At 44.0% G+C, this 22,885-nt stretch overlaps 1 protein-coding gene across 9 annotated transcripts in view; it reads right to left on the bottom strand.

Moving 5' to 3' along the window:
- syne2b (spectrin repeat containing, nuclear envelope 2b) overlaps positions 1 to 22,885 on the bottom strand; it is an 87,679-nt gene that overhangs the window by 63,947 nt on the left and 847 nt on the right. For 8 of the 9 annotated variants that reach the window (XM_046413728.1, XM_046413732.1, XM_046413735.1 and 5 more), the window contains exons 2-38: positions 22,654 to 22,788; positions 21,399 to 21,592; positions 21,174 to 21,255; positions 20,874 to 20,971; positions 20,307 to 20,427; positions 19,886 to 20,176; positions 19,112 to 19,707; positions 18,843 to 18,998; positions 18,579 to 18,729; positions 18,281 to 18,439; positions 17,873 to 18,040; positions 17,636 to 17,737; positions 17,353 to 17,553; positions 16,863 to 17,070; positions 16,543 to 16,655; positions 16,251 to 16,453; positions 16,017 to 16,124; positions 15,309 to 15,588; positions 14,564 to 14,893; positions 14,118 to 14,447; positions 13,683 to 13,982; positions 13,122 to 13,349; positions 12,862 to 12,978; positions 12,308 to 12,628; positions 11,697 to 12,041; positions 11,339 to 11,517; positions 10,910 to 11,126; positions 10,700 to 10,798; positions 9,939 to 10,103; positions 9,224 to 9,559; positions 8,901 to 9,037; positions 7,663 to 7,792; positions 7,189 to 7,362; positions 2,057 to 7,063; positions 1,073 to 1,279; positions 748 to 903; positions 179 to 420 (exon numbers count right to left, since the gene is read on the bottom strand). In XM_046413728.1, coding sequence (XP_046269684.1) covers positions 179 to 420; positions 748 to 903; positions 1,073 to 1,279; positions 2,057 to 7,063; positions 7,189 to 7,362; positions 7,663 to 7,792; positions 8,901 to 9,037; positions 9,224 to 9,559; positions 9,939 to 10,103; positions 10,700 to 10,798; positions 10,910 to 11,126; positions 11,339 to 11,517; positions 11,697 to 12,041; positions 12,308 to 12,628; positions 12,862 to 12,978; positions 13,122 to 13,349; positions 13,683 to 13,982; positions 14,118 to 14,447; positions 14,564 to 14,893; positions 15,309 to 15,588; positions 16,017 to 16,124; positions 16,251 to 16,453; positions 16,543 to 16,655; positions 16,863 to 17,070; positions 17,353 to 17,553; positions 17,636 to 17,737; positions 17,873 to 18,040; positions 18,281 to 18,439; positions 18,579 to 18,729; positions 18,843 to 18,998; positions 19,112 to 19,707; positions 19,886 to 20,176; positions 20,307 to 20,427; positions 20,874 to 20,971; positions 21,174 to 21,255; positions 21,399 to 21,592; positions 22,654 to 22,788 — 12,386 coding nt within the window. Of the gene's footprint in view, positions 1 to 178; positions 421 to 747; positions 904 to 1,072; positions 1,280 to 2,056; positions 7,064 to 7,188; positions 7,363 to 7,662; positions 7,793 to 8,900; positions 9,038 to 9,223; positions 9,560 to 9,938; positions 10,104 to 10,699; positions 10,799 to 10,909; positions 11,127 to 11,338; positions 11,518 to 11,696; positions 12,042 to 12,307; positions 12,629 to 12,861; positions 12,979 to 13,121; positions 13,350 to 13,682; positions 13,983 to 14,117; positions 14,448 to 14,563; positions 14,894 to 15,308; positions 15,589 to 16,016; positions 16,125 to 16,250; positions 16,454 to 16,542; positions 16,656 to 16,862; positions 17,071 to 17,352; positions 17,554 to 17,635; positions 17,738 to 17,872; positions 18,041 to 18,280; positions 18,440 to 18,578; positions 18,730 to 18,842; positions 18,999 to 19,111; positions 19,708 to 19,885; positions 20,177 to 20,306; positions 20,428 to 20,873; positions 20,972 to 21,173; positions 21,256 to 21,398; positions 21,593 to 22,217; positions 22,355 to 22,653; positions 22,789 to 22,885 lie in introns of those variants that run through there. The other variant, XM_046413736.1, reaches the window with a different exon arrangement.

The raw sequence follows: 22,885 nt of genomic DNA, 5'->3' as shown, positions 1-22,885 counted from the left end.
ATGTGCTTGGCATTTACAGTGTTATGACAAATTGTGCATGATGATGATATGGGGGTGTTTACATTACATTCAATGTTAATAATGCTTTAGACGGCCAAGACTGGCCTTGACTGAGTCTTGGATTCACTCCCTCATTGGTTTCAATTTAATTAAAGGAAAACCAATAAAGAAAACTCACATTCTGACAGCATTCAGGTCTGCTGTAAGTCTCTCCAGCTTCGTTTTGGCCTCTTGGGTTTGTCTGCAGTAGTCAGTCACCACCTGCAGCTGGGCCTCTTTACTCTGGATGACAGCAGCTGCATCCTGAACAGCAGTACACCACTTGTCCTCCACAAGCTCCAGAGCCTCCCTGTTCTCAGTATTAGCTCCTCTCAGCTGAGAGAGCAATGACACCTGTGCCCGAGCAGTGTTTCGGCACTCCTGTACTCAGCAAGCCAAAGCAAACATGCAGACAATTCTTTAAAGCCTCTAGCTTTATGATTAAAGTTAAGTAAAATGCTATGAATGGTTCAATTTAAGCTACACATTGTAAGGGCCTGTTTCACAATTATTTCAATGCCAGTGAGTACTTGTTTTAATATCCACCTTTGGAACAGGCTTGTACAGGTATGCATTACAGATGCCCGATTCTGGAGGCAGCTATTACCAATGCCAACCTCTTGTCCAACTCCACCAGTATCTACAAATCAAGCTGCTGCCACAAACAATCTTTTTATTAGTCACGCAGTTTGTCATTCTGAACCACACCTGAGCTTCCTCCAGCTGCTGGGCCATGGCTGTTGGGCTGAGCACAGCTGGTTGGTTCTTGCAGCTCAGGACTTTACACGTCAGCCTGCTTAGGCGATTGTCAAGATCACCGGTGGATGTAATCAGAGCCTCTGGAGCATCCTCCAGCGGTTTACCCTTAAGACACAGAAACACATCTGAGCCTGACCAATATGCTCATCACATCAATATTCTCATAACATATTCCTTGCACATAAAGCCTGTATGTGTATAATTTGACAAATTCTACTTTGGTGACTCCTTGTGGTAGTTAGAAAATGACTGTGGTACACAGTAATCATGATACCTTAATGAGTTGACTGTTTGGTCCTGTCCCTGCGAGTAGCTGTACTTCTGTGAAGATGTTCCCCATGGTGGATTCAGGAAGCTCAATAACATGATCCTCAGTTTTCACAACACTTTCTTCTGGTTGTGCTTTATTTTCCTGAGAGGGCAATCCTTCCACCAGCAATACATCATCCAATAAAATGTCAGTTGAAGATTTCTGAACTGCCTGCAATGATGATGGTGAATTCTTGTCAGCCTTGTACACCCCATCCCATTGTGAAGACAAAATAACAGTATGTACACTGTTGTACATAGCTTCAATTCAGCTGAGAAAAGAAATGTCTGAGTCAAACAAGGCTATCCCATCTGAATGATACGTTTTCTCTAGAAGTGTACCAAACCTTACTCTCTTTGATGTGCAAGACAGTCATAACATGTATGAGCAAGCTCATATTCCTACTCTGAGGCAATGAAACCTTTAGTGACACAGGTGTAAGTGTATAGGACTTATATTCTTTAATTTGCATGTACTGCATTAAAACATAGTTGTGAATGCCCCACACAGTTTTAAATGCAAAATAAATCTTAAGAGCTCATAAAAATGTTTTTACACAGATGCTCCAAAGCTACATTGTCCAGTCAACCAATCACCTGTTAGGAGAAATTCATCCCTTGAGCAAGAAAACTATATTTATCTTGTTTTCACTGCATAGTATTTTTCTTTTTCTGTCTGGACAGCTTCTTCAAGTACACAATGCTATCATCTATTGTAATGACAACGATTCAGTGACAATGATTCAGCATTGTTAAACTGACATTTAAAAAAACAGAACTCTGAAGAGGACAATCAGGTGTCTATGGTGCGTTTTCTTCTTCTTCACAAAGAGAAGAAAAAGTACGGAGTGGCGGACACATTTGACTTGCACTGACCACAAACTAGTAGACATACATATGGTATTGATACCACAGATATATGTTACACATAAGTGCAACAGCATCTTACCTGTGACAAATCCATACTCTGAAGCCTCCCTCCAACAGCAGTGGTGGTCAGGGGTACTGGGTCTTGAACCATTTCTCCCTTTTTAACAGAGCTTTCATCCAGGCTCTTGGGTACATCATGCATGTCTGATGGTGACATTTCAGCATCGTGGACACTCTCAGGTTGAAGATCAGCTGTTGTCCCATCTTTGTTTCCTGGAACGTTTTCACACTGTATACTGGGTGCTTTTGCTGTCATGGCAGAGATGTTCTCCTCCTCCACTTGAAATGTCGGTGTATTTAGTTGTAAAGTTTCCACATCAGCTTCTTTGCGAAGTTTCTCTGTTATGACTGACTTTTCATTCAAACTCTTGGGTGCACCATCCATGTCATGTGTCAGTGTAGAATCCTGATTCTGGAGATCATGTTCCTCTGTCTTCATTTTCACTGTATCCTTTTCTGGATAAACATCAGCAAAAGTCAGATCTTTGCTTTCTGTCACTTCTTCGTGCATATCATGTGTTGACACCTTAGGATACTCTTCTTGGACCCCATGTTCCTTGACCTGTGTAGATGCAGTTTTCAAGAGCTCTATCCTAGTACCAGGTTGGCTTGGTATTTCAATGTCTTGCTCATATATGCTTATTTCTATGAATTCTGTCACATGTGGTTGCAATGATTCATAATCAGGAGAGGTGAGCTGAGTAGAGTCCCTTTCAGGTACACTGTCTTGGCCTAGAGCACTGCTTTCCTGAACCTTCATCATGGTCTCTGTAACTGCAGCTTTCTCCAGTGTAACATCAGCAGTAGTAATACCTTTATTTTCTGGCACTCTTTTACTCTGCATACTTGTTTGGACACTGTTTATCCCTTCTGCACTTGTGATAGATGCATTTTCCTCCTCTGGGCCAGCCTGTATATCTAGTTGTAGAATGCACACTTCAGGCCCCATATGGATTTTCTGAAGAGGTTTTTCATCCAGGTACTTAGGTTCATCATTCATACCTGTCAACACTTTACCATGCTCTTCCTTGACCTCTCTGGGTGTCTCCTGTGTTGTTTTCAAGATCTCCAAACTTTGGCTGGGTTTGACTGTTTCTTGCTCAGATATGCTTATTTGCAGTGATGTTGTGTCTGTTTCACTTGGCTCCACTGCTGTAAAAACAGCAGTGCCGGGTTGTGTAGAGTCACTTTTAGCCACATTGTCTTGACATTGACTCATACTTTCTTCCACTTCTAGCCTGGTCATCTTAATTCTAACCTTTTCTCGCTGAATATCACTACCAGTCATATCCTTGCTTTGAGGTTCTGTTTTACATTGAATACTTGATTGGTGCAAATCCCGCTCTTCTTTGACACCATGTTCTCCGACATCTTTGGGTCTTTCCTGTGTGGTTTCCAAACATGTTAACTCACTCACAGCTTCACCTGGTGTCACTCTGTCTTGTTCAGATAAGCTTATTTCTGAAAACTCTGTCTCTGCCTTATGAGGCTGCATCACTGCCAAATCTGCAAAGGCAGACTGTGCTGCTTCACTTTCAACAACAGTCTCTGCCTCTTGCTTCATCTCATATGTTTGGGAGACTCCTGTCTCAGGCTGATCGAGGACCAGATATCTCTTCTGAAACTCATCTGTGCTTTTCAACAGCTTGTCAATGTAGTCTGCTAGACTTGATTTTTCAGGTGTTTGTGGATGAGGCACTTGACTTGAGACTTTTTCTACAGACTGGGTAATGACTTGCTCCTCTTCACATCTGTCTTTAGGCTCATCTAACTCAGAGTGAGGAGGTTTAGCCATTGTTAAAACAGATGTAATCACAGGCTCTGAAGGTTCAGCCTGAGCAGAGTCTGGGGTTACAGAAGACTTCACACTCTCATGTTCTGTTAAGGTTTCATCAGTATTTCTTTTGAGTGTAGAGGCTTTTTCTGGAGCATTGGGACTTTCTTCACTCTTGGGGTCCCTCCTGGTTGGTATGACCTTAGCTTCTTCCATAACAGCACTTTCAGTTTGCTGTCTTTTGGTTGGTGAAAGTGTACCTTTATCTACGACACTACATTCAGTTGTTTCTGTGATTACCCGTGGAGCTGACGATGGTGTTTGTGTGTCGGGTCCTTCCTTTGACTGTGTCAGCTCTGTGGTAGGAAGCTCTGGGGAAAGTTTCAGACCCTTCGACTTTCTTTCAGTTGGTGAAAGCTTACTCTTTTCTTCAACAGGAGTTTCAGTAATTTCAGTTGGTCCTGTGGCCACCTCTGGAATTGAAGACGGTTTCTCACTTTCAGGCTCTTCTTTGGCCTTTGTCAGCTCTGTGTCACCAAGTTCTGGGGAAGGTTTTACATCATCTGACTCTCTTTTGGTTGGTGAAAGCTGATCATTTTCTACAACAGTAACTTCACTTGTATTTGTGACTACGTCAAGAGTTGAAGACGGTTCTTGAGTGTCAGGGCCTTCCCTGGGCTGTGACAACTCTAATTTTGGAAGCTCTGGGGAATGTTTCAGAACCTTCTTTCTTTTGGTTGGTGAAAGCTTACCTTTTTCCACAACAGGAGTTGTAATTTCAGTTGGCTTCTGACTGTTGGGGCGTTCCTTTGACTTCCTCCTACATGGTATAACCTTAGTGTCTTCCATAACAGTATCTTCAGTTGACTGACTTAATTTGCTATGTTTTTCCACGGCTTGTGATTCCTTGTGAGAAAGTTCTGGAGAAATGTTTGGACTGTTGGACTTGCTTGTGGTTGGCAGAAGGTCACTTTCATCCACAACAGTAGTTTCAGATTTTGCCCTGATTACCTGAGCAGTTGAAGAAGCACTCCCACTTTCAAGTTCTTTGCTAGCTTCCTTGGAATCCAAATCACCAGTTCCACCAATGGCAGGCTCTAAAGGTATGGAAACATCACATCTTTTTGATTTCATCCTGGTTGGTATGAGCTTTGTTTCTTCAGAAACAACAGCTTCAGATTGCTCTAAAGACTTTTGTGTGTCAGGCTCTTTTATGGTCTTTGTCACGTCCTTGGTAGCAAGTTCTGGGGACAGTTTCAGACCCTTTGTCTTTCTTTTGGTTGGTGAAAGCTTACCTGTTTCCTTTTCTACAACAGTACTTTGTGATGCTCCTGTGCCCACATCTGGAGTTGAGCACTTTTGACTGCTAGGTTCTGTCTTATTTTGCTCAGGGTCCACATCAGGTGATCTAACATGGGTAATTGTCTGGGAAGTTGCAGAAAAGTCGCTGGTCTTTGACCTTCTTCTGGATGGTACAAGCATTGTTTGCTCAGTGACAACAGTTTCTCTTTGGTCACTGACAGTCTGACTTTCAGGCTCTTCTGGCACCACAGTGTCAGCAAGTTTAAGAGGAAGTTCTGTATTCTTTGACTTTCTCTTCGGTGGTAAAAATTTAGTTTGTTCCACAACATCGATTTCAGCTCTGTCTTGAACAAACTCTGGGGTTGTGGGATCATTTACAGTTTCTTGTTTTGTTTCCTTAGACTTCACACCAGCATCTTTATCGATGGGAGATACTGATTCTGGAACCAAAACCTCAAGACTCTTTGACTTCCTCCTGGCTGGTATAACTATATCAGCTATCAGAGGAGCCTGAGCACCTGGCTCTGAAATATCTAGATTAACGGTTTCTATATTCTTTGTTTCTTGCTTATTCTCTGTCATCTCCTTGGTAGCACATTCTAGAGGCAGTATTGAGATGTTCGATGTTCCTTTAATTGGAGAAAGCTTATTTTCTTTCTCAATAACAGTTGGTTCTGTGACCACCTGTGGAGCTGAAGAAGACTTCAGGCTGTCAGGTTCTTTTTTATTACCTTCGGGTTCCATTTGCTGTAAAGTTGAAGTAATTTCAACATTCTTTGACTTTCTCCTAGTTGGAATGATCTTTGTTTCCTCCATCACAACACCTTCAGTTTTCTCTTTAAAACTCAAAGGAGAACTTTGACTTTCAAGTTCCTCTGTCATCTTTGCTACCTGCTCATCAGCCTGTTTCAGAGGAAGGTTTGGACTCCTTGATTTTCGCTTGGGTGGTAAAACTTCACTTTGTTTCAGATTAGCAGTTTCAGTCACCTCTGAAACAAACTCTGAGGCTGACGACTTCTCAGGTTCCTTCACCAAATCAGTTTTCTGTGCAGCTGAAGAAGTCTTTCCATTCTTAGGTTCTTCCTTACTTTCCTCAAGCTGTGTATATTCACCTATATCACTTTGGGTAGCAACTGGCTCTGAAGTTGTGGAAGTCTTTGACTTTTGCTTTTTTGGTACAGATTTAGAATGCTCAGAATCTGTTTCTGTAAGAAGTTCTGAAGGTGAGACAGACTGATTCTCAGCATCGTCCTTGATCTGTGCTGGTTTTATCTGAGTAATCTTCAAGTTCTGTGACTCTTTACCGGTAGGTCCAAGCTTGGCTTGCTCAACAACCGCTGTTGCAGCTTGTTCTGTTATTGACACAGGAACTGACACAGTGTCCATATTCTTTGGTTCTTCCACAGCAGCAGTTCCACTTTGATGTCTCGATGATCCTTGAGTAATAATAGTTTCCACTTTTCTGGGTGCCACCTTAGTCTGGCCAGGTTCTGTTTCAGTGGCTGAAGTCTTGGTCTTTCTCCTGGACGGTACAGGTGTGGTTTTCTTAGTAACAGCAGCTGCAGACTGCTCAATAAGCTTTTGGATCAGTGCAGGTTCCTCAACAGCAGGTTTAATTTGCTCATTTGCTGAGGGTGCTGTAAATGGTTCTGAAACACATGTTGAACTCTGAGGCTCCTCTTCTGTTGGCTCAGGTGTGATTTGCTCCACATCAGTAATTTTTGTGTCTACTGTCACAGTTGGCTTTAATTTTTTAGTCTCAGTCTGCAGCTCAGCTGAAACTGACATTTCGTCATGAACAGATTTTTCTGTTAAGGGGATGGTTTTCTGTAGATTTTTCTCAGCTGAGCGCTTGTTTTTTCGTGGTGGTGCCACTACAGATGGCCTTGTCTCCTCTGCATTACCATGAAGGACATCAGGCTGCTTTTGTTTACTCATTTCATCAAGTTCCTTGAAGGCAAAGATAAAGGAAGCATTAATTACTACACAATTGTTGTGGTAATTTCTAAAAAATAAGAGTTTGTATCTAATGAATTACATAAGATATCGCAATCAGTTTAACATGATTTAAATACCTTTAAGCTCTGGTTGAGAGAAGCTTTATGTGTGTCTGCTTCTCTGAGAGTATCTGAAGCCTCCTTCTCTAGTTTCTCAAACAAGACCGACGTCAGACAGTCTGTTAGAAACTGCTGGTGAGAAAGCGCCTCCCGCAGGCTGTCCTGCAGCTTTTCACCTTTGTTTAATGTCACCTAAGATCAAGGAAAAAACTGAAGTGATTGTAATGACAAAAAAATCTGTGCCAAGTGAGCATCAATACGCCAGTGAAGAGTGCTCCATCTAATTGAAACACTGAAGTTCACAAATCCTTAAACTCACTAACATGTCCTTAATTTCCCCAATTAACCTGCAACATAATATGACCAGATTATAGTTCAGGGTGACATTAGTGAAAGACTACATGTTTTAGGATGCTCTCAGATGTATTTAATTGCTCAGATGTGGAAGCTGAAGTATACAGCAAAACAGTGAAAGCATTAAAACACAAAAACCTGCACAGAAGAGCTGGACTCTGATGGTTTATTGTGGTTCCAGTCCTGCAGGGCGTGAAGACAGTCCATCAGACAGCGAGATGTGTTCGTAGAGCAGGTTTCCTGATGCTCATTCAGCCTTGACCGAAGACTGTAGGGATAATTGAATCAGAATTATTGTAAAATCAATACTTTGCATGGCATTTGCAGGTATTACATGAGATAATGATATAAAACTGAAAATACACCATTTCGATCATAAAACAGTATAAAAGTAATAATTGCAAGCACCAGAAGAGATTAAAAATATTTTTCTTGAACAACAAATAACAAAAGAGAAATGATTATGTACAGATGTGTGTTTCATTGCTTAGAAAAGATGCAATTGTTCAGTAGAGTCAGGAGAGTTTCCATGTCACGGTCAAGAGCAGAATGAACCACTGAGGAATGCTGCTGGTATGGAAGAATAATGGAAAGCTAAATTGAAACAGATTCGTGCCAGATGAGATTCTGTTTTGGATAATATGATCAAGTAGACTACACTTAAAATGTCCCAGTGGTGAAGGGGACAGATGCTACTGCACATCATACCATTTGGTTTGATTTAATAACAATAATAATAATAGCAATATATTTTTTAATATAGCAATTCTCAAAAGAAATTACAAAACACACTGTATAAAAACAAAATAAGCAACAGTTGATAAAATATTATGATAAAGTACAACAAAAACAATAAAACAAAGAGTAAAATCAAAATGAATAATCTGCACAGGATTGTGCTGCCTTTTCTGCCTTGTCCCTCTGATACTACAGTTGTGCCTTAGATAAATTAATATGAATAATAGTAGTAATATGAATACGCAAAGTGATTCCCACATGTCTGTGTTGATAAAATGTGCTATTACTTTGACCAAAGACTTAAAACTTAAAACCTAAGACTGAAAACAACAATTCCGTCTGAAATTTCTTTGAAAACCCAGGACAAAACCTACAAAATGATGTGGGATAGGTATAAAAAAGGGATTACAGAGTGTGGATAATTCTGATGTAGATGAAAAGGTTTGAAACCCTGTGCTCTGGAGCTCTGTGAGCCTCTCTTGTTGGACGGATGCTGGTTATGAGTCTGGATGAAGTAAACTGAGGTTTGGTTGTGTGACAGGAGAGAGCACTGCAGTGAGCTAACCGGGATGAAAGCATGAACTACTGTTTCAAAGCCGTTGGCAGAATAAAAACAATTAAGCTCTCAGACAAGCTACCTGTCATGCTGCTGGCACAGAGACTCCACCCCAGCGATGATCTCTGTTGGCAGCTCGTCAGCGGCAGGAGTTTCCTTTACTTCCTGGTTAAGCTCATGAACTTTGACACCCAAATCTTCGAGTGACTTCTCACAGTTCTAACAAGGATCAACATCACAAAAGTAATATTCAGGTCTGAAACAACACCTTGTCAGCAATGCTCACATGTCTGCAGGGGGAACATGGCAGCAGCTTTAGATTGACATGTGCTGTGAACACAGCTTGGTTAATCAAAAGGCTCCTTACATCAGATTCTCTGTTTGGTTGAATAAATTGGTACCAACCTGGAGACTGTGCCAGTGCTGCTGCAGCTGAGCGATGTTGTTCTGTGGTTCACTGTAACTCAGCGCCTGGTCCAGAGAGCGGAGCTCCCACTGCAGGGCTGCAGCTCTCTCCTTCAGCCCCTGGGCCCTCCTGGCCAGCTCCCCGAGACGCGTCTCACAGACCGTCAGGCGCTCCCTCACCTCCTGCTCTGAGGTGGTGCAGAGGTCGTGGAGGTGGCTGACCTGCAGGGTCAGGGCATCCCGACCTCCCGGGGTACAGAGACTCAGCAAACTGTCCCTGGCAGAGTCCAGCTCCTGCATCTCTCTCTGCTCCCTGTTCACAGTCTGGAGCAAAGCCTGACATCAGCAGGGAGAAAGAGGAGAACCAGATTATTAGAACAGCTGTCGACTGTTAGGGCAGTGGCTGTAAAAACTTCAACTATAAACAGAACGATGACAATATGTTGCAATGGTGATGTATTACAAAGAATAAAATAATGTATATTTAAAAAAAACATTTTATGTCTATCATTTATGTAATTATTGTAGTAGTTTATGTAGTTATAAAGGCAGATTTCTCTTAATAACTTAGCCAAGCAGTTTTAATTTCTGTGATTTCCAAATTAAATACCAGCTTTTCGAGTACGACTTTGCAGTTTATTAGTGAAAAGGAGAACACGCATACAAGATCCAAACACGAGTCTGTCTTGCAAAAGTTTGTGTTTTACTATCCGACCTTCAGAGTGTTGACAGTGCTGTGCAGACCCTGTCTGTCTGCTGGAGGAGCTCCCAGTCCTTTAACATGCTCCCTCAGCCAGTCCTGGGCCGCTTCATGCTGCTCCAGCAGCTGGGTGCACTGCCTCTCCGTCAGGATGCCCTCCTCCAGGTTAGCTACTGCATCCTAAAACACAATAATGTTGTACTTTTACAGGCGGAGTAACTTGGCATGAGTCAAACATGTGTTATCATCTTATTAGTTTAAGTCAAAAACAAAAAGTTTTAGACAGGAAGTGGTCCACTGTAAAGATAAATAAAATTGTTCTCTAATTATGATGTGTAAAAGATGTGAGACATGTTCATGCATTTCTATGTTCCCTTTATGACTCCTGATTAACTACTGATTCATTAGAGTTAAAAAAGTTTCATCACACTTATACATGCATACAGCATTATGCAACAGCCCAACCAGAAATGATTGAAAGCTGCATTAAGTTCCTAAGTCCACAAAACATTTTTGGAGCTTCAAAGCAAAATAGCAACAACTGCAGTAGCTGGGGGCTTGTTTTCTGCTCTGAAGCTCTAGAAACTTCCCATGACATTCCATCAACACGAAAAGGTGACTTCATTACATTATTACGCTATTATACTATCACAATAATGGGATAAAATGGTCTTAACAGTTTATCACAGTTATTCCTGGGATAAGATATCCTAACAGAAGCAGTTACAGTGAGAGACACTCCTGTCTTTCTTGTGACCACAGAGGGATGAACTCACAGTCAGCTCTTTCAGCAGAGCAGGAATGGACTCCTCCTTGGCTGTCCAGGAGGGATCTGACCAGTCCTGGTCCTGTGTGATTTCAAACAGCTCTGCAGCCTTGAGGAAAACAGCACAACACAAGCTTAAACCTTCTGAGTTTGTGAGCAACTCAGCCTGACAACATTGGCCTCAATATTCAATTCTTTTCCACTTTATACTTCAGTTTACCTGTCTACAGACGTCTGAGAGGACGGGGGCCAAAGCTGTGGCCTCGTCCAGCAGGGTCCGGGCCTGTTCCACTGCCTGCCTCCGCTCTCCCAGACCGGGCCAGGGGAAGAGACAGGGCAGGCTGGACGTCCGCTTCCGAAGATTGGACAGACGGGCGTCAGCCTGGTGTCGCTGTTGCTGACAGGACACCAAACGCTCCACAACACTCTTCAACTGTCTGATGGGTAACAGCAGATGAAAGGTAACATTAGTTAAAATAATTCAGGGAGTTATACCAACACCAGCATTTAGAGAAAGAGTAAAAAGTCTCTGGATCTGAAAGTCCCTGAAAGACCCTGGGGCCCCCAGATCACTAAATCTGCTCCTGCACATATGTCAAAAGAAAGCAGAAAGGGCTCTCCTCATGAAGCTAGAAACATCTCTGTGCACCTCTGAGTGTCCTCAGCCGCCTTCAGGACCGTCCTCCACTGCTGCTCAGCGTCTCTGACCAACTGCTCAACCTCCTGTTTCTTGTCTCCCTCCAGGTCTTTTTGCTCACACAGACTCTGTGCTCGTCTTTTCAGCCCCGTCACCTGAGCCTCACCACTGGACCTGGAGCTCAAGATGGCCTGAAGACACAGTCGCACACAGTTTTTTATTAGATGGATAAATATATCGAAAGAGCTATCATGTGACCCCCCACCAGACACAACAGGATACTTGCTCTACACCTATAAAATATTTTACATGAGGAATCAATCAGCTCCACAGAGTAAAACACACTGAAGAACTCTTTTTTATGTTTGACCTGTGCTGTGTTCAGCCTGTCCTCTAGCTGAGGCCGGCCGCCCTGAGTGTTGCTCCCTTTGGACTCGGCCTGTTGCTGGAGCTCTCTGAGCCAGGTTTTGGTGCTCCCTGCTTGGCTACGGAAGGCCTCCAGCTCCCTGTAGAGCGAGTACTGGACCTCAGCTTTCTTCAGCGTGTTCTCAGCAGACTGCAGGACTGCCCCCCACTGCTCCTCAGACTCTTCGACTGACCGCTGAGCCTCCCATCTCACGCTCTCCTCCAGGTCCTCCTGCTCAGACAGACTCTGACTCTGTCTGCTCAGCTCTGCCAGCTTGGAGTCTCCCTCAGGCTTACAGCTCAGGATGGTCTGAGGACAACAGAAAAATCCTTTCTGTGCTTGGTTCAACTTTTGATAATTAAAGTTACAAAGTGTTCTTGACATTCATTCATCAGTCCTGGTACTACTTCTTTTTTTAACAATATTTACTATTTTGACAAGTCCAGTGGTGTAAATCAAGGAGAGACCAACAAGGGCAATAGCAACAAATATCTTGACCAGCAACAATAAAATAACAAAATTTAGACAAAACTAAATGTCACAACTCAATCTTAGATGTTATCGTTCAAACCGACCTGCGCAGTGTTTATTGTCTTTTCCAGATCTGTCTGACTATCCAGACGGTCAAGGCTCTGCTGCTTGTCTTCCAGCCAGTTTCTGGTGTTTTCGCTGAGGGCTTTAAAGTCTCTCAGCTGGCCCTCCAGAGCACACTCCCTCTCAGCCTGATCCAGGGCCTGTTTAGCATTTTGCATGATTCTCATCCACTGCTCCTCGGCACCTTTCACTTTTAGCTGCAGTTTTTTGTCTTCCTCGAGGTCCTGTCCACAGAGACTCTGGACTTTCCTCCTGAGCTCCTGGAGCTTGAAGTCTCCTTCGGCCTTGGAGCTCATAGTAGTCTGGGGATAAGATCCAAACATAACATCTCAATGATAATACTTGTATTATCTATTGTTTATTACTGACACAGACTTGCTTATTCAGGTGGGTTTAGTATGTGACAACTAAACCAAATGAAACAAATGTGACAAAAAAGCCCTTGAGGCTTCAAAGCTGTCTCAGCAGCAGCAGCTGAAAAATAGTTTTATTATCAGTGTGCGTTAGTGCTAACATAGAGGAGCCATCAGCTCACCTGAGCTGAGTGCAGTCTGTCTTCAGCTTTGGTTTGGCTCTTCAGTGAGTCCAGTTGATGTTGGAGGTCTGTAAGCCAGCTGCTCGTGTCCTGCTGAAGGGCATTGAATTCTCTCAGCTGAAAAGGAAAAGATATTCCACATGAGGTGGTTCAAAATGGACCAGTGAAAACTGCTGAACTCCTCCTTCATACGTCCCAGTCACACGTCTTTATTTTGCTGTCGCTGTAAGTCTAATCCACCGTGGGGGACTCTGTCTTACCTCCGACTTTCTCCTCTCGGTCCTCTGGGTGATCTCGGCTCCTGCAGCATCCTCGGCCTGTTTGGCAGCCTGCAGGACAGTCCTCCACTGCTCCTCCGTGTCTCTGACTGTCTGCTGAGCGTGGACTTTCCTCCCCTCGTCAGCACCCGGGTGGTCACACAGACTCTGGCCTCGCCTCCTCAGGTTGTTTACCTTACAGTCACCTTCAGGTTTGGAGCTCAAGATGTTCTACATGCAAGACACATGATATTCAAAAAGATGCATTAAAATAAATGAACCCACCTATGATCCGTCCACGCTGATTGCTTGTCAGCGATAATCAACTTGCATTAGACAGATTGCACGAGAATATTAGAACAGAGCTATATAAACTAACTTTTTCACCACCTTCCAAAACTAATAAGATGGAGAATTAGCATTGCTCCATAGCAGTGAAAAGGCTGCCAGCCTTGTGAGCGCAGGCATTGCCTGCTGTTGATTATCTCGGGATGCCAGATAATTGGGCTGATTAATCAGGCTATCACTAATTTAAATTCTGCAGTTCATATTGCTCAAACAGACCCGAGCTGTGTGGATTCTCTCTTCTGTTGATGTGTGAGCGCCCACAGTCTGAAGCTCCTGTTGTCTGTCTCTGATCCACGACTGAGTGTTTTTACTCTGAGCGTCAAAGTCGTCTGAAAGAGCTCGGAGCTCCGCCTGTCCGGCTGCCTGTACGACTGTTTTCCACTGCTGCTGGGCGTCGTTTACCAGCTGCTGAACCTCTGCTTTCCTGCTCTCCTCCACAAGCTCGCACAGACTTTCACCTCGTCTCTTCAGGTCGAGCACCTTGGACTCTCCTTCAGGTCTGGAGGTCGTAACAGCCTGAAGGTGCAGACACAGGAAGGGTGGTGTGAAGACACAAAGATCAGAAGTTGCCCTGGACTTTTTAAAACATACAGAACTGATACTAAATTAATTTTCTAAGATTGTTGGGTTAAACCCAGCTTTCTCACTCACCTGTGCCACCTGTAACCTTTCCTCAAACAGGGTTTGACTACCATGCGACAACAACTTCTGCTTCTGTTCTTTGATCCAGGATTGGAGGTTTTGGCTTTGGCTTCTGAAAGCATCAAAGTCCCTCTCAGTCTCAGCTTCAGTCTCTGCCTTGTTGAGAGCCTCTTCAGCAGCTGTCAGGACTTTCCTCCACTGCTCCTCTGTGTGTCTGACGGCGTCCTGAACCTCTCGTCTTCTGCTCTCGTCCAAGCCCTGGTTGTCACACAGACTCTGGCATCGTTGCTTCAGATCCTGAAGCTCTGACTCTCCATCTGGCTTGGAGTTCAGAGTAGCCTGAAGACAACAAATATCTCTTTAAGAGATCACTTTGCTGCTAAAAACAAACCTTTATAAGATGTTTTACAAATTACAATCCACCACAAACTGATTCACAAGAATTTTAAACTCACTTTTGCAATCTGAAGCTTTTCGTCAACTTGCACGGAATCACCAAGTGACTGCAAGTTCTGCTCCTGGTCTCTAATCCAGGACTGAACATTTTCATTCTGAGCTCTGAAAGCGTCTATGTTCTCGTCTAGCTGGGCTTGTGTTTCCGCCTTGTTGAGAGCCTCCTCAGCTGCCTGCAGAGCCGTCCCCCATTGCTCCTCTGTGTCTCTAACTGACTGCTGAACCTCTTGCTTCCTGTCCTCCTTCAGGTCCTCGCACTCACACAGACGTTCACTTTCTCTTCTCAGGTTGTTCAGTTTGGAGTCTCCCTCAGCTTTGGAGCTCAGGACGGCCTTTAGGAAAAGGAAAATACATTTTAGTGATGTTAACAATATAGCTGTAAGAAGTACAAATTAGAGCTTTAACTTGCGATTATTTTCATGGGAATCTCATGATGTCTTCAAAATGTTTCTTTTGTACAACCAACAGTCAAAAACCCAGAAACTCTTGATTTACTGTTAAATGTAGTTTGTTCATTCATCTAGTCTATTATGGAGTCACAAATGCAGACAGAAATGGAGGCAGGTTTCCAGCCCAGATGAGGTCAAGAATGGAGAAGCAAATCACAAAGAAAATAACAGGAGGAGCAGCAGGGTATATTAAAAGAAAGAAAATGCCTGATTAGGTCAAAGTGTAAGTGTTATTCTATTTCACTTTCTTTATATTCTAAAGTAGATTAGACTGGGTCTCACACTCCTGCTCACTGACCTGTGCTGTGCGCTTCATCTCCTCTGTCTGGGTTTCTGTGTCAGTGGAGGTGAGGGGTTTTAGAAGGTCAGTTATCCATGTCCTGGTGCTCTCCGCCTCAGCACTGAACTTGTTCAATTCCTCATCCAGTTTGCTCTGGGCGTCTGCCTCCCTCTGCAGTCGGGCCTCCAGGTTTCGGTAGCGTTGAATCAAGTTATCACCGTCCTTCAGGAGGCTTTCAGCTCTGACGCCTTGTCTGCGTACTGATGCTAACAGCTCACTGAGGGTTTCAGCTCTACCGCTGACACATGGAGGGCAAGACAAATTTATCTGTAAGGCACCTTTCAACGAATGAGTTTAACAAAAGAAGTAAAGATTCGTATTTTAATCAGCTCTACTGTGCCATCAACAAATAAATACAAGTAATGGATAAATTTAGTCTCCAATTCCACAAGCCACCACTTAAAATAGTAAACCAATTTGGGGGTTTAATTTTTGCACATCTTTGTCAGTATTACTGTGTTTGTTGAGAAATGTTACAGAAGTTATCTTTTTAACTGATGTACTGTGCTGTTAACAAACATGAACTCAACTCCCAACAACGCTGTTGTTGTGAAGAAGTATGTATGATATGCTTGTGCAGCATTTGCATCCTCAGGATAATAAATGGTGACGTGTATTTACGGCTGAAACACTGTCAGTTGTGCTTGTGTTGAAGTTGAATATCACCTCTCATCCTGGAGGTCTTTGAGAAGACGCTTGACTTTGTCGGACTCCACAGAGTGTTTTTCTTTAATCTGCAGCCAGTCACGGAAGCCATCGTGTTGCTTCTGCAGACTAGAGAAAAAAATTGAAAACGGGTTTTCTTTCTGGCTACAATGACGCTTATTTCACTGAAATTTGAGAGATTCCTGATCAAAAAGATTTTACATGCATGCTTCTAACAGCAGAACTAAGACCTACCTGTTCAAGTCGTTGAGGAGTGACTCCATTTGCTTCTGCCTGTTGTGGCAGTGGGTTGTGAACATGCCCACCTCCTTCTGCTGCTCCTTCAGCCAGTCGCTGAAGTCAGAGAGCTGCTGGGGAGGAAACTGCTGGCTGCCTCTCTCCAGCTGATCTCTCAGCTGTTCCAGACGTCTCTCTGCATCCTTGGACTTTAGGAAACCCTGAAGGCAATGACAGAAAGTGTGAAGACTAATCAGTCACTCAACAGCCTACAGTATCTGTCCACCCAGCGACTCATTCATCTGCTTACAGCAAGTCTTTGCAGAGATGTTTCCACGTCTGTTTTGCTCTCGGGGTTCTCAAAGCACTCATTGACAGACACCTGCATGTCCTGGAACCATCCCTCAAATGACTGCCTTTCATCTGGGACAAAAAGAAAAAAAAAGAAAAAAATATGAATGAATTAAAAAAAATAAAATATTTAGGTCAAATCACAGTGCATCTGTTGCAAAGTGATGAAGCCTGCGTTATTAGAGATGCATCAGTTTCTAGTTCACTTCACTGAACACACAATAACTTATGATACAAGATACAAGCTGCTGTAACAGGAGAGACAATGTCAACACTAACCTTCAATAACCTTTAACAGGCCTTTGTCCCTCTCCTCTCTCTTCAGGTGCATCATGTCCTTGGTGCGGGAGATGGCCTCCCTAAGCCTGCTGCAGTCTACAGTCAGCGCCTCCACCACTTGTGGACTGGCCACACTGGAAACCAAACCAACCTCCTTCAGCACAGCCTCAGCCTGCTCCTCCTGAGCCTCCAGGTCATCACACAGATCCTGGTGAGGACAAGAGACAGTAAGTAAGTTAAGTGGGTCAATCTAGCCGAAAAGTCTATAAAATGACACCACAAACCAAAGTTACACCCACTGACAGTAAAGTAAAACGATGATGATGAATAACATTAAAGCTCCCCAAGTTGAAGCCAAAACACCCTAACGGTGTCATATGACATTGACGACATCACCAGAACGAGATGTCCTCCTATCAGGAGTGTTTAGACTTTATTCTTCTGTAGTGGGAGGAAGCGGAGATGGTTACAACTTAGTACAGCTGGGTACCTGGATCTGTGCTTCGACCTTTGGCTGTAAAGCATCAACCTTGCTGAGAGAGCCCTGAATGTTCTCTACAGCGGACTGGCACTCCTCGATCTTCTCAGCGAGGTGTCTCTTCACAGCTATCAGCTCCTCAAAGACGTCGGTGCAGTCAGTGAACAGCTCCTTCACCTGCTGCATCCTCTTCCTCAGCTGGGTTTCCATCACCTTTTTGAGACATTGTAGAAAGGATGTGGACATTTGCAACACACTAATGACTTGATTCAGATCAATTAATGCTTCAACTGACCTGCAGCTCCAGTGGAGCCTCCTGACTTTGCAGCATCTCCTGGATCTCAACAGACTTCTTGTGGAAATGTTCAATGTTCTCCTCATTGGTGTGGATCTCATCCTTTGAGGCAAAGAAAAGTCTCATGTTCTACATGCAGATGATGTATGTGGGAGAACCTGAAAGATCTGGGATGACCTAACACCTTGTTGGGAGGTTGCTCAGGCTGTCTGAGAAGAGTTTGTATAGGAATCTCACCCTCATGTCAAGTACTTGTTGCTCGTTGTGGAAGGGATGGCTCTCTGCAAACAGGGCCAGTTTGGCCCCTGCCCAGCCATCCACCTCCCCCCCCAGCATCAACTGCCTCTCCCACAGCTCCAGCCCCACCTGAAGGTTATCCATGCAGGCGTCTGTCTTCTCTGTCACCTGCAAGGGAGGAAGAAATCAACAGTATTCAGTCAAGTTAAACCGAAAACAGAAGTGTTACAATCTGGAGTTTAGTCCTTCAGATTTAATTCTGGCTGGTCTGGAGGGACGAGCCAAGCAGGAACCAAAGGTTAAGAATCTAACTTTGATCTATCTCCTTCTTTGAGCCCATTAAACCTTTAGCTAGTTTAGCAGGATATTTAAAAAGAAAGCGCACGAGCCATATACATAGATGCTTACATCCAGCCAGCTGTCCATGAGCGTGTCAGCCTCTGCTTCAAAGAGAGCCTCACTGCAGTCTGGGAACTTCTTCAGCTGGGACTGCAGCTGTCTGCAAACTCCCCTCATCTCTTCTATACGTTCCCCAAGACCAGACAGCTCCTCCTTAATGTGGCAGACCTGGACACACACACAGTGACTTTTAGTTTACAATGTTCACTATTGGTTCACCTCACTTACTTATGTTCAATGCACACTTAAAATCATTGTGTTCTTTATCTACAGGATAATTTGAAGCATCACTTTGGACAGGACTGACCTTGGTTATACTTCTCTGCAGGTTGTCCTTGCCCATGTAAGAAGCCTGATCACTGATCGTTTGCTCTGCTTTCTGCATGGTGTTGCTCAAGTGACTGCCGCAGTTTCTGAACTTTTTCAAGAGCTCCAGCAGGGTGTTGCACTGCTTCTTACTGCCAGAGGACGAACGCAGCAGAGTACAGTTAACATATTACCGAGGTGACCACCAGTCACTTGGCGTTTATTTAGTTTCATGAGTTCAACTTGTGTATCCAGCCGCATTTACCTGTCAGAAAAAGCTTTCTGAGTCTCCTTCCACTGAGTCTCCAGCTCCTCAAACAGGTTTTCTCCTCCTCCCTGTTTGTCTTGAAGTTCACGGAGGTTCTGGAGTTCTGTGTGCTGGGTCTGCAGCTGACCCTCCAAATCCGACAGGGCACGAAGCCTAGGAAGTACAAGATGATTTTGAAAACATTATTTTAAGAAATAAAACACTTAATGCTGCAAGTAAATGTCTTTAGATATGTCTTAGATCTATAATCAAATCCCAACACACACCTGTGCTGCACAGCCGGCATGGTGGGCTCCTTCAGGCCCTGCGTTTCGATTGCATCCTGCAGCCTCCTCAGCTCCCCCAGCAGTGTCCTTTTCCTCAGGCCCAATGATTTGCTCTGTGTCTCCTTCTGGATGACCTTCTGCTGGCTGGCTAGCCCACTGTCGGCCTCCTCCAGCCTTCTCAGCAGGACAGTCACCATGTCCAGGCAGGAGGCTGGGACGCCATCCCGGGTGACTGTCAGCCTGGCCCCCTGCAGCAGCAGATCCAGCTGAGGCGCTTTTTCCTTCAGACTGTCGATGCTCTGCCTGATCAGAGCCAGCTTGGAGCGACAGTCCTGAAGCACCTGAGCGTCACTGCATGGGGCACCTTGCACTCCAGAGATGTCTTCATCCACAGTACGCAGTGACATGAGGAAGCGGTCGAGGGCACGGGCGGCAGCTTCACTCTTTCGGACCTGCTGTCGAAGCTGATCCAGGCTGGTTCTGTGAGTCTCCACCTGACGAGACAGAGGGAAGCAGTCCCTGGGGTCCAGATCACTAGATTCAGGGTCCAGACGGGACACCTGGTCCAGCTCGCTCTGGATGTTGTCATCCAGGTCCTGTTGGGAAAAGAGACAAAGCACAGTGTGAGGTGAGGTTCACATTAAGATGCTTCAGGACTGAAAGCAAAGCATTGTTTCCTGTATTGCTTTCGGACTTCTGACTTTTCTTTTCTAAAAATAAAAGTGCAAATAAATAAAACTAAACAGAGAGATGTATTCACGGCTGACAGAAGACCTTAATGTCTTTCAGGATGTTGGTGTTGGCCAGTGTAAAGCCACTGATGTCTTTGGGCTGTCTAAGGTAGCGGTCCAGGCGGTCAGCGAAGTCCACCATGTGGTTCTCGGTGGAGTCGATCTGTCTGAGGGCAGCGCCCAGCGAGCTGCCCCTTCTCTGAAGGTTGGACTGTTGGTTGCGCCACTGCTCCTGTAGCTCCGCCTTCTCCTGCTCCAGACCAGAGTTCCCATTCACCTGGGAGCACTGGTTTGCATACTCAGACCACAGAGACTCTGTCTCCTGCCTCAAGAACTGGGAAAGAAGGAGCTCAGTTCAAGACTACTGAGTACAAGCACAGATGTCACTTCAGACACTGAAACAAATGTTGAGTAATGAGTTCATGTGTAAATCTGTGTCTGATACACACAAACTTGTCTTGTACCTGTATCTCCTGCAGGCGTGTGTGCAGGCCTTTCAGAGAGACGGAGTCAGAGGGGAGATCCATGATGCTCTGTTCATTTTTAGCCAGTTGGGATTGCAGTGTTCTTTTACAATTCTCATATCTGTAGAAGTTACAAATAAATGAAGACAACACTGAAAAGAATTTTGATCAATATACTCTATGTTACACAGCATCAGAGGTAGTGCTTTACAAAGTAATGTGTTATATTACTTGTATTGCGTGTAACATAACATGCTAGATTTGACTATTCCTATTCCTGCTTCTGTTGCAGTCGCTCAACAACAACGAACACTGCATGGACAAGGAAAGGTTGCTTCATAAAGTTGAAATGAACAATTATCTTTTCAACACAGCCTCATTTTCCTATAATATCATAAAATGACACACTGTTTATTTAGCAGATAGTGTGACCAGCAAGCATTCGATGCAACACTATGTCAGACACCCACAGGCAGTTAGGACATGTGTGACTTAGTTTCAAAAGTAACATCAACACTGCTGTTAGGTTTGTTTATCAAAGCCCAGGCTGAGCTAAATTTAGCTCACCTTTCTAAAGCGTCCTGTTTGGTGACTTCTTCCACAGACGCCTGCTTTTCAACCTCCCTCCTCTCCACACTGACTGTCTTCATTGTCACTTGAAACACCTGGGAAAAAATCATGTCACCTGTTAACTGCACAGCTGCACAGCGGTCGTCTGTAGAGGACAGCGTATCTTTAGAGGTGGAAATTCAGAACACGGACATGTGAAACAGCTATGACTCAAGAGATGCTAGCACGGTCTGCAAAAGTTCCAGAAAGGAAGAAAAGGGTTTGAGAAAGTTCCACTTCAACAGCAGTGAGTGATACCTCAGTTGAAACCTGAGGTTTGTCACTTGGTCTTGTAGGTTCCTTTTGCACAGTCAGATCCTCACTGAAGGCAACAGGAACCCTGTGAGACAGAAATAATCTTAGCTCCTGCACAGCACAGCATCCGACTTTGAACAGCCACAGGTGTTAATGGAATGTTGCTCATTTAACTTCACATTCAGCCTTTTTAGTAAGACAAAACTCAATAGAACTCGACAAGATCACCTAGAATCAGGAAGCTGTGTATCTTGGTCCCCACTGAACTGGCGCTGGATAGCAGCCAGCCTCGTCTCACACTCCCTCAGCTGAGTCTGGGCCAGGCGGTGAGCGTCCTCAGGGCTTAGAGTGTCACATAGCCCCTTCAAGGCCTCGAGGTGCTTCCCTGCTTCTGCAAAGCTGGCATCCACTGAGATACAAGTCTGTGAATGTTGACACAGCGAAAACAGGAAGCAAGCAGGCATGTTAACAATGACATCTGAAATCAATGAAAACTACTACCAATTTAAATCTATGCGCGTCCTGTTTAACAGCAGAACAATATTACACAGTCTCATTTATGTTTCAAGCCTGGTTTTGACAGCTTGACTGATACACTGCAACATACAAGCCAACCCACACATGAAAGCCTGTCATGTTAGCTGTTTTTAGTGGATCATATATTATCCCATTAATAACTAAATCACATTATTGCTATTTTTTGCCAGTGATACAGCAAAAAATATAACAGCATAATAATGTGTACTTTTTCAAAGACCAATGAACTTTTTATTCCTAAAAATATTCAGACATTGGAAATGCAATGTTAAAATAAAAGGACATAACCAAAACGGTTACTGTAACAGGCCTTCATGTGACAGAAGCCCACAGGTTTACTGCACAAAAAATACAAGAATGTTCACAATTACCAAGTCCAACTGACAGAGTCTCCAGAGGCAGAAGAAGAAGAAGGAGGAAAAAAGGTTAGACAAACAGAGAAGGTAAACTTGGCTGCATAACCATCCACCAAAGCACACCTGCCAGGAGTTCGGCTCTAGCTTTAGCTACCTGAGCTTGGTTTTCTAATCGGGACCTTAAGTTCATCTCACACTGCAGGGCTGCTCTGTTAAAGTCTTTCTTTGTTACTTCAAAACGCAATTTCGGCAAAAAGCCTGAGATCTCAGCTCTCACGGCCTGGGAAATAAAACAAAATTAATTCAAGAAAACCAGATGACATGCTAAAACATATGAATGCTTTGTACAGAGGCCAATGAAAAATTTGCTGACCACGTTGTCTAAACAAATGAACAAATGAAGGGCAAAGAAAAACAATGCAATAGTTTTTGTATGTTTATGGATGACACACACAGGCAATTATCTGACACATTCAAACTTCAAATGACAAAGTCCCATCAAAACTAACAAATGCAAACAATCCACCATTAACAGCAATCAAAAGTGCAAAAAGTGCACACACCAAAACCAAAGTGAGCTTGTGTCCTACCTCCCACTGTGTTCTGACAGACTGGGTGTAGACCTCCATGTCTCTGAGCTGTGAGGGGGTACAAAAGGCCTCCATGCCCTTTGCTGCTCTCAAGAACTCCTCCAGTAACTCTGGGTCCAGGGTTCTCAGAGTCTCCTGGGGGGAGGGATATTATATAACTGCACAATGGTTCATTTCAGTTGGTAACTTCACTTAAAAATTTAAAACATTTTATGAAAACTGAGTTTAGACA

This window comes from Scatophagus argus, chromosome 15, assembly GCF_020382885.2.
Source record: "Scatophagus argus isolate fScaArg1 chromosome 15, fScaArg1.pri, whole genome shotgun sequence".
Lineage (NCBI taxonomy): Eukaryota > Metazoa > Chordata > Actinopteri > Scatophagidae > Scatophagus > Scatophagus argus.
This window is presented reverse-complemented; position numbering and strand designations above follow the sequence as displayed.